Here is a 10,103-nt window from a genome sequence, read left to right on the forward strand (position 1 = left end):
GGCTTACCAAAAAACAAACAAACAAAAAACTGCTCATTGATCTTTCAACAGCATTTTGCCAGTTTAGTCCAAACTTTGTCTAAACTTTTTTTTAGCTAATTAACTTTAACAAATATTTTGGTCTAAAAATAACACTTGTGTATTCAAGTATGAAGAGTTCAATTTTTAGATATTTAAAGTAGTTTCATGACTTTTATTCATGACATACCTGATTTTTGTTATGTATTAATGTATACATGTAGAAAATGCTGCCTTTACCTCTAATTTAATTCAATTTTTGAACCATCAAAGCAGTACACACTTGAAAATAGTAGGATGCTTTTTTTAATATGTTCACTGAACCCCCTCCTTTCTGTCATTACTAATGTCTAGACCAGCTGAGAAATCAAGACCATAGGAACAATAAAAGGTGTCTGCTCTGGGGGGTTTACATAGAGTTACTCACTCATACCTGGTGGGTATAAAATTACTAGATGATGCTAAATGGTAGTGTGGCAGACGAGTAAAACATCAAAATTAAGGGGCTTTTTTATTTTATATACACACACACAGACACATAATGTTACAACTAACCCACATTATTCCTATAGTTAACAATTAAAGATCTAGAGATGCATTTTCAATTTTAGCTAAATAGAACACTTTATTTTTGCAGACGTCCTTGGTATGTTGTTGACATTTTACATGGTCATAGATGACTGTCCTCATTTCACACTATGACACAGACACAGAATACTTAATTTTATTAAATACAGCACTTGTGGAATGTACCATAAGACACAGTGTACAGAGAGAATTCAAGCTTTGTTTGGGACCAAAAAAGATGATTACAGGACACAACATTTTCAGAGAACCTTTTTCTGAAAAGCACATTGCCTTTGGTAACTGCATGGCCATTTTGCTCACGTTCATTTTTTGAATAAAATGAATGTTTGATTAAGAGTGGTTTAGTGTTATGAGTGGATAACATTCTCTGGTAGAATAAAATTTCTGCTGTAACCAGCTAAGTCATTAATGTTGCTGTGAATATGTGAATAACTGGGGTCAAGCACAATATCATTAGAGAAAAACACATCCAAGGCAAAAATAAATGTTTAGTCTAACACATTTGAAGGGTTTTGGTAAGATATGTGCTAATGCATCAAAACTGGCCATGTTAAACAGATTAATGCAAATCTTAAAAATTTTAGAGGTTATTTAGCACTCTGGAGTCTGTCCAGCCAAAGTCACTTATTTAATATTAAGTGCAATAGAGATCATAGAGTTAAAGTGATAAAATACACTGTGGAAAATATTGGAAATTGCTATTGTTAGCAATCTGTCAATATGAAGAAAACACACTCGCCTAGTTCAGATGAAAGGCAAATAACAGTAACAGACACATAAAAAACCTATCGAACTGTTTCTGATCATATATTTTAACAAGAGAGGTTTGTTTTGATTTTCAACCACACATAACTAGTGCAAATACAATTGGTTCATTCAAGAAATCTGATATGTGTAGATAGAGAAAGTCAACATTTTCTACATAAATCAAATAAACATTCAAAATAAGAACAAAAAGCTGATCAGCTGCTAATAATTTGCATTGTCATTAAATAAATGTATAAGCTCAGTTTATCAATATCGCCCACTTCAAAAAAGTAGATATCAGTAAGTGTCTTCAGTGCTTATGTAAAGTGTTGTCTGGGTTGTATATTCGCTCTCATTTGTGTGTGTACAAACAAACACACACACAGAAATAAAGCCTGGTTTGACTTTCAAATGGACAAGAGCAGCAGTAGTAACAGCAAAGGCAGAAGCAACATTGAAAGAGAACATAAATCACGTACTGCCACACACACAGTTCAACTTCACACTATGTGTGTCTGCACACGTAGCTGACGATTTAAAAGATCTGCTGTTCAAACAGAATCTTTTCAAAGCCTTCAGGTGGAGTATGGTAAAAATCACTGAACTGGCAGTCTATGATGGCACTGTCATCCACTGAGAGAGAACAGATTACAAACATCAATATGATGTTAGTTCATCATATGAATGGCAAAAACATTTCATGAAAGCTCGTCTCTGCAAACAGCAGATCATAAATCATGAAAAATCCCTTGAAAACTTATACTGAAAGATACAGCAAATTAACAGCACATTATGTTTATTTGAAATGTATTACTAATAATTATTGTTTTATATGTTCTTTCAATAATCAAGATTAATTTGGACATTATGAAAGCTTTTTCTTTTAAGAGGATTTACTCACTCATCCCTGTTAGGTATAATATTACTGGATGATGCTATTATACTTTTGTTTTGTTTTTTACCTTAAAGAGATAATTTACCCCAAAAATTCTGTCATCATTACTCAGCCCTAATGTTGTTCTAAACCTGCATGACTTTCTTCTGTAGAAAGAAAGATATTTTGAAGAACATAGGGAACCAAACAACATTGGAGCTCATTGACTTTTGTGCTCCACAGAAGAATCTTACAGATTTGGAAAGATATGAGGGTGAATAAAAGATGACATCCCATTAATTTGCACAATAGAAAAACAGAAAAGGGACACTGATAGGAAAATGCTAAATCGCAAAACACTCTGGGAAGTGTCCCAGTTTTGAATTAAAATAGCTAATTACATTTTAGGAAAAGGCTTTGCTTTTTGATTTGGAATGTTATTTCTTTAGCTGGACTACTCTGAAAACTAGTTTTTAGCATGAATGGAACTAAATAAATAAATAACTGGAAATAAGTTGAAAAGTATTATATACAAAATAATGCAACTATAGCAATATTATTTAATTTATATGTAACATATTACAACTTCAGTATTATTACTGAAATGTAATCTTGGCATTTCAGTGGCTGTTACCAAGATGGATGGGTGGGGGGTTGACTGATGTTTTAACCCCATGTCGGCTTCCTTGTCAATGTTAAAATAATATAAAAAAGCAATAAAACATCTTTTTTTTTCTTTTTTTTTTGCTTAAAAGAATTTTAAAATTTGCTTTAGATTAAACCTCTAAAATGAATTCAGGGTTTACCCTGTTAAAAATAAATTGAGTCATATTGAGTAATCTGAGTAATATAGTTTCCTAAGAGAACTCAAACCAGAAAAATTTAATAAAATTAGAGATTGGACCACCGCTATGCTTCTTAATATAAAAATTAAAATGCATAGATTTTCACTTGATATTAAGAACTTGATGTGTGATTCTGGAATGCCCTATTTGGCATTGTGTATATATGATCTGATCCCAGCAAATGTTAAAAATAAAGATACTTTTACCCACAGTAGGGTTAAAAGTTTGATGGTTGTACACTGATCCCATTCATTTTGCCATTTGTTGATAACATAAGATACCATGGCAGTTTTAAAATCTGAGGGTGGTAGGTAACATCTTTCAATCCCTTACCAAAATGGCCAGCAAATAAATAAAATTGCTCCAATAATGACTGTGAAATTCCTATACCTAAAAAAATGTGCAGATATAGCAAAAATTATGATATCCTGTATCTCTCATTAATAAAGAAACAATACACAACTCACCATAAACTATGGGGAACACAGTCCCTCGAATACCTGAGGCTGGACAGTGCATGCTCTTTCCATTTAAGTACAGGTTCAGTTCCACATGATCATAGGTCAGGCCCTAAAAACAGACACACACACACTTACGACCACAAGCAATATGTCTTCTACAGTATATACTAGTAGTATTCCACAATTTAGCTATTTATCACAATCTAGAATGTAACCAACACACAAAAAGAAGTAAAAACGTACCACTATATCCCCCTCCTGAGGCAGGCTGTTGGCAGGTAAACGGTTCTTCTCCTCGTTGTTGTGGTATATGGAGCCATCATGTCTAAGTACCAAACTGTGGCTGTCTTGACCCAGTGGCACCTGGTTCAGATTCACCTTCTGAGTAGCCACACCGATCCCCCAAACACCTGCATCGCAAACACAAACATCAGCAAAAGTTATTAGCCCACAGATATCTTAAGCTATACATACCAATATGTATATCTAAAGACCAATAATACAGAGATTTTGGAGGTAAACTTGTCCTAAAATTAATGTCACAATGCAAAAAAAATCTAAGGGTCCCAATAATGTTATTATTTTCATGTTTTATTTTTCTTGGTGAATTTGGTGAAATGTTTTGACTTATGTGGTATTACATGATTAACTTTTAAATTAAGGTGAAATCTTGCTCACTTATAATGGTAAACAACTTTTTTTTTGTCAGAATCCACTTCATAGCTACACACTCAACAACATACCACTTTAAAACAACAAATACATCAGTCTGACAGCTACAAGTTACTACAGTGTTTGCACAATAATTAGCAAAATGTTAAAAACCCGATTATCTGGAAGCCATGATTGAACATGATTCATTTCTGACAAAAGGGCACTCACCCGTGGACTGGATCTTGAACTCAAAATAGCTCTTGTTCTGGTGTAGAGGGGCGTTGGCGAGGCAGGCTCCAGTCCCACAGATCCGCCTCCCACTTTTCACTATGACCACATCCGTCCCTGGGAAAAAAGGCCGAACAAACTCTTATGACCACACTGCTACAGCACAAGGTATGTATTTCAAAACGTTTTCAGAGATATTCTCAAAAAACGAGTCTGAATTGAACCTCACCTCCTGGATTCACTCAACTGAAACACAATCAAAATAGACACTGGATCTGTCAGCTGTATACTAGCAACTAGCATCTGATCCAGAGTAACGTTAGTTAGGGCTAACTTACTTGATATGATTGATTAGATATTATTACGAACGAAAACCTACTGTTTGTTTAAAAACAGTGATGGCAATAGTTATTTTGTATTCTAACCTTTGTTTTTAAGATATAGCATTATCTGTTAGCTTGACACATCTCTTCGTGTTAAAATTAATTTGGTGAATTTTGTGACCCCGTTGAGCAGTGGAAATGACCTCTTACCCATGTGATGCGTGTCTAGCTGTACGGTGGGCATATCTTTGAGGGGAGCGTGACCCGGTCCGCCATCCCCGCAGCAGCCCAAACAACACGTAAAAACTGCAGCCATTCTAGCGCTGAGATCATCGGAAGTGCAGTTACACACGACAAACTGAAGAGCGCACAGCTCAGGAGAGAATGGATCTCATGGAAAAATCATTGTCGACGGCTGGTGTTTTTCTCGTTAACCACCTCTAGGGGGCGCTGACCGATTCAGAAAGCAGAGTCCTTCTTTGGAACACATTCAAAACTGTTTTATTATTAAACCATTTTACACTAATAACAACACTTAAATTTGGAGTTGTAGCAGATTTTTGCATGGATATATATAATCATTTTTTTTTTTTATTGACAAATTCTTGTGCAGTAATTGATCAAACGACAGAAAATGACCCATCCTGAACAGCTCAGAGAAAAGTAAAAGATAGATACCGTCGGCATGGAAAATAATTTATTGAAATACACACTGAGGCAAATTGGAGAATTATTATTTTGACCGCTAGACACCACCAGATTAAATCCCACATTCTACATAACAAAGGGTTAGATTATACTTAATTTGTTATAATACTTAAATTATTTGTATGATAGGTAAATATCACAATCAAGCCAATGTGCTTAAAATTCAAAACCAAAACAGCCAACTGACCAGAAAAGCTTTGAGAACACGCCATGTCATGTTATTGAAATGGATTGGGATAAATTGTTTGCTTTTTTAAGTGTATGTGCCCCCTTGTGGATTTTGGTTTATTTTATTACCGAATTAATATGCAATAAATGAAAACAATTTTTAAAGGCTTTCAAGCGTTATCCTATTTCTTTGACAAACCTGCGGTTCTATGGGACTCTCGCCCTCTCGTGGCCAATTACGTCACTGCACGCGCATTCATCCCTGATTCGACCAATGAGCGCTGCGCCTCGGACGCCGTTCTCTTCCTGATGGCATGGAAACAGGGGAAGAAAAATCGAGGTCAAAATATTTTGACACGTGACTCGGTAGCGATTGGTTATCGATGCGTCAAGACCCTGACACATGGCACGGGCATATGCGACCAAAGTGGCGTAAAGAATAATCCTTGTGGCAGGAAATACGGACGTGCTTTTTTGGTTGTCTGTAAACCATGACTATTGTAAGTCAAAACCACGTAGTTATTGTAGGTCACTGAATAGATGAATTATGCGTCTATGCGGGTAGATGATGGGGAACGCAAGTATTGACGTAATCTGAAAAGAAACGCTGATCTAGGAGAGAGTGAGTGCTCCCCCACAACAACACCATCCAAGAATGAAGGGATCCTCTGCATTTATTTCTCACCGCACAAAACGTTTTCAACTACCCGAGTCTGCAAATACAATGTTACGCGGATATTAGGCTGAATGTGGCATTGAAATGTTTAACTTTAGATTCACTGTTCAATAGCTGTCTGAGCGCATTAGTTTTAATTGCCTGGCCATACTGACTTGACCTGAACTAGTTAAAATTTCCCAATTGGAAAGGGTGAAGTCTGCTCAGCAACAAGAGCTATGATTGCGTTGCACACTCCCTATGCAGCTAGTGCACTTCTGGTCCAATTGCTGGTGCTTTCTGCCTGCAAAATCTGCCTCAACAACAGTAATACCTTGACAACCGGACCCGGGCATAACATTTTGACAACTCGACGGCGGGGATATCCCCCCCCAAATTAGCAGTTAATTCCTTGAAGTTTTTTGGACAGGTCCTCGGATATTCCTGCACGAAAGTTCTCACGCGGGCAATTAAAATGAAGTACTGGTGCACTCAGGAGTCTTCATCATCAGGCAATCTGAACTACTACATTTGGTTAACCTGCAGTGCCTCTTCACAGAATCGCACTGTAAAATATTGACTGAAGCTTCTGTTGCATTATTTATTCACTGTAGACTCATAACGCATTCTCGCAATATAAAAACATTTTTCGATGCAAAAATATATCCTACTTGTGTGTGTAAATCTTTGCTTATTGCGCGTAATGTAGTTGGTGTCAAAAATGACACTGGACAGCACTAAGCGCTCTAGACTTCACACTCGGTGTGAGATGCACGAGAGAAAGCTTGGTATGATGAGAGTTGTATTGATGTGTCATGCCCCCGACAAGCTTTCATATTGATGTCTCTTTCCTCTTTAGGATACGATGGAGCTCTTGGAGGAGGACCTCACATGCCCAATATGCTGCTGTCTTTTCGAGGACCCGCGTGTTCTACCGTGCTCTCACAGCTTCTGCAAGAAGTGTCTCGAGGGCATCCTGGACGGTAACCGTAGCCCTGCATGGAGACCCCCGTTCAAATGTCCGACCTGTCGAAAAGAAACCGTGCACAACGGCATCGCGAGCTTGCAAGTCAATTACTCGTTGCGTGGTATCGTGGAGAAGTACAACAGGATTCGAGTGATGCCGAGGATGTCTCTCTGTCGAGCTCACAGCGGACAACCGCTCAATATCTTCTGCGCCACGGATCTGAAGCTCATCTGTGGTTTTTGTGCCACGACAGGTGATCATAAAGGACACAAATTTTGCGCGCTGGAGGAGGCGTACGAACGCGAGAAGCTCGCGTTTGAGGACTTGTTTCGCGTCGTGGAGGGTTGGAGGGGCGCGGAAGTGCATTCGTGCCTAGAATCGTTAGAGGAAGCTAAGAAGAAAGCGCTGGAGAGGGTCTCGCGGGACGCGGATCGAGTCTTAGAGTACTTTGACAAACTTCAGCGCACGCTGGACCACAAACGGAGCGAGATTCTCTCAGACTTAGAGACTCTGAAGCTCGTGGTCATGCAGACATTTGACCCCGAGATCAACCAGCTGCGTTCGGCGCTCGAGGAGCAGCGGCGCGCGCTCAACATCGCCGAATCCTTCCGTTCTCTCTCCGACCCGCTCACTTTCCTCCAGCAGATGCAGGACTTCAGAGAAAAGCTGCGTGTCATTAGGGGAACGCCACTGCCATCGCGGACTGACGTGGACGTGGGTTTTCTTGGCCTGCAGAGCTTCGATGTGAAGGAATGGGACCGGGTGCGTCTTGGAGAAGTGGACAAGCTGAGCGCCCCCTACGAGAGCAGCACATACCTGTCTTCGCTGCCCCCTGCTGCCGCTCCGCGCTTCTCCCGTGTGATGTGGAGAGTTGTTCTGGTTGTATGTGCGTGTCTCCCCGCGCTGAACTTTCTCCCATCGGACTGTCTCGCTTTGAGCTTCCAGGATAAGATGGTCTCACTCAGTGGCTTTTCTCTGCCCGGTCCTGGAGAGATCGTGCGCTGGCTCGGGTTTTGCTGGACAGAAGCGGCTGAGATCTGCACACTAATAACTGAGATGTGTCGGAACTGTATCTTGGACCTGATAAACACGACATCTGATTTCATCAGCTGATTTTATAACTCCATGCCTTAGGTACTTTTTATGTACTACATTGTGCCAACCTCGAGTAGGCCTTTCCCGTAGATTTGAAGCATTGGAAAAATTTTGTTCGTGTCTGTTTTTGAATTTGTAACAAAATATAACTAGCATTTTTGTGTGCTTTAAAATTGCACTGATTTTGTCTGTTGGTTTTAAATGGAAAAACAAGTGTGGATGGATCGTGGTATAGCCTATGCTAACCTACTAACAACATTCCCAATTCTGAAATTAAAAAAAAAATCCTTATTCACTTAATTTATATAAAGCTAAATAGTTCATCTCGAATACAAGCAGAAAGCTTGATTGAATAAATTATACCATTTTGAAAGTTAACTAAAGAACACCTGTTCCGAAAGTGCACTGAAATCTTTTACCTTCTCTGTGCAAGTTATTTGGATACTCCAGGTTAAACGTTATGTAACAATGTCAGACTCACACCAGAACAGGATTTCAGTTCTTCAGCGATTCATTTACAATGTTTATTACTTAGAATTAACTTGTATCCTGCTACAGCCGTTAGTTTTGTTGTTGGTTTAACTGGTATTATTGCGATAGCATTTGGTATCATGAGAACAATTTGAAATTAGGCTAGTGCCGAAACGAAAGTCTACTTGGAACATATAGCTAATGGAATGTATACTTTTTTGGGGGTTGCTTTTGTGTTGTTTTATTTTATTTTATATTTTTATTCAAAGACCAGAGCTCATCAATGTCTTCAATGTTTACAATTTCACCCAAGAGAGACATAAGATGTGCAAAATTTAACACAGAGTCAGGACTGTTTAGAAGAAGAAAAAAAGGAAGGCACCCCCTTTTCCCCACTGTTTAAGCAGGAATCCTGAGAGATTCTCGGACGACTGTTCTGATATGACGTCACCGCTGGAGCCCTTCGCACGTCACCGAACATATATTTAGCCGACTGTTGCCAGGCGAATTGGGGATGAAAAGTGAAATTACCTACTTTACCAAATACAACCTTACATAAATATATATATACACACACACACACACACACACACACACACACACATATATATATATATATATATATAGGCTATTTTCTGAGGCCATACCGAATGCATTGCCGACAAATAGGATGCTCACTCTGAAATGGCGCCATGTGTTATATAATTTCCATTATTCGATTTTCTTTCCTTTTTAGCGAATGAACCATTGTGTCTTAATAATAATGACACCATCTTCAGTCTATCGCATAGCCTACACTATCTTGCACCAGTAACTTCAATATTATTTTAAGGAAAAAAGGCAGTCATCAACACGTGCCATTTTTTGCTTTAAACGTTTTGTCTTCCTGTGTTTAATGTTGCTAATGATTCAATTGTTAAATTCGGTCAATACTCGTCTCTTTAAGGAACTGACTCTGCACTAAAAAATAGCCTACTTTGCATATTGCTCTTTTTCTTTGTAAAGTTGAAAATTGTTATAGGGATATATCCAAATAAATTTCCCGTCTTATATACTATTTAGTTCTAGCATTATGCTTATTTCTCTTTAAATTTTGTCAAATGAAATGAATGGCAAAGCCTACGTCGGCAATAGGCTATTTGAAACCTAACTGTGTCCATATAGCAAAATATATTATTTTGTTACTTTCTTTGCAGCAAGTCGCAACTTTCTTTCTACTCGCACGATACGTCTCCGTTTATAAAAAAGACCTGAAATGCACCAGATACACGAATTCATATATTCACCGTTTTAATGTCATC

The 10,103-nt window shown here is 38.3% G+C and overlaps 2 protein-coding genes across 4 annotated transcripts; one reads left to right on the forward strand and one right to left on the reverse strand.

The window, feature by feature from the left end:
* Positions 1–616: 616 nt before the first annotated feature.
* On the reverse strand, positions 617–5,124 carry spryd7b (SPRY domain containing 7b). Its single transcript, XM_077216542.1, has 5 exons — positions 4,949–5,124; positions 4,416–4,532; positions 3,777–3,943; positions 3,540–3,642; positions 617–1,986 (listed from the first exon to the last, which is right to left on the reverse strand). The coding sequence occupies exons 1-5, from the start codon at positions 5,052–5,054 to the stop codon at positions 1,889–1,891; spliced, it is 591 nt and encodes a 196-aa protein (XP_077072657.1). The 5' UTR covers positions 5,055–5,124; the 3' UTR covers positions 617–1,888.
* On the forward strand, positions 4,469–8,507 carry trim13 (tripartite motif containing 13). 3 transcript variants are annotated; one of them, XM_077216522.1, is made up of 2 exons: positions 4,469–4,583; positions 7,129–8,507. In XM_077216522.1, the coding sequence occupies exons 1-2, from the start codon at positions 4,560–4,562 to the stop codon at positions 8,347–8,349; spliced, it is 1,245 nt and encodes a 414-aa protein (XP_077072637.1). In that variant the 5' UTR covers positions 4,469–4,559; the 3' UTR covers positions 8,350–8,507. The 3 variants fall into 3 exon arrangements, with proteins under 3 accessions (XP_077072637.1, XP_077072639.1, XP_077072638.1); XM_077216524.1 differs by lacking the exon at positions 4,469–4,583 and adding an exon at positions 6,113–6,236; XM_077216523.1 differs by lacking the exon at positions 4,469–4,583 and adding an exon at positions 6,640–6,786 and having other exon boundaries at positions 7,134–8,507.
* The last annotated feature ends 1,596 nt before the right edge of the window (positions 8,508–10,103 follow it).

Source organism: Siphateles boraxobius, unplaced genomic scaffold, assembly GCF_051911475.1.
Source record: "Siphateles boraxobius isolate OS27281-9 unplaced genomic scaffold, OSU_SipBor_1 7, whole genome shotgun sequence".
In the NCBI taxonomy this organism is placed as follows: Eukaryota; Metazoa; Chordata; class Actinopteri; order Cypriniformes; family Leuciscidae; genus Siphateles; species Siphateles boraxobius.

What these genes read in the sequence shown, in the direction of transcription:
- trim13 (XM_077216522.1), top strand. Translation starts at nt 4,560, where the DNA reads ATGACCACACTGCTACAGCACAAG. An exon ending in CCACACTGCTACAGCACAAG is followed by an intron (nt 4,584 to 7,128) that starts GTATGTATTTCA and finishes TTTCCTCTTTAG; the next exon opens with GATACGATGGAGCTCTTGGA.
- spryd7b (XM_077216542.1), bottom strand. Translation starts at nt 5,054, where the DNA reads ATGGCTGCAGTTTTTACGTGTTGTTTGGGCTGCTGCGGGGATGGCGGA. An exon ending in GTTCAAGATCCAGTCCACGG is followed by an intron (nt 3,944 to 4,415) that starts GTGAGTGCCCTT and finishes TTTGCGATGCAG; the next exon opens with GTGTTTGGGGGATCGGTGTG. An exon ending in TGTGTTCCCCATAGTTTATG is followed by an intron (nt 1,987 to 3,539) that starts GTGAGTTGTGTA and finishes GTTCTCTCTCAG; the next exon opens with TGGATGACAGTGCCATCATA.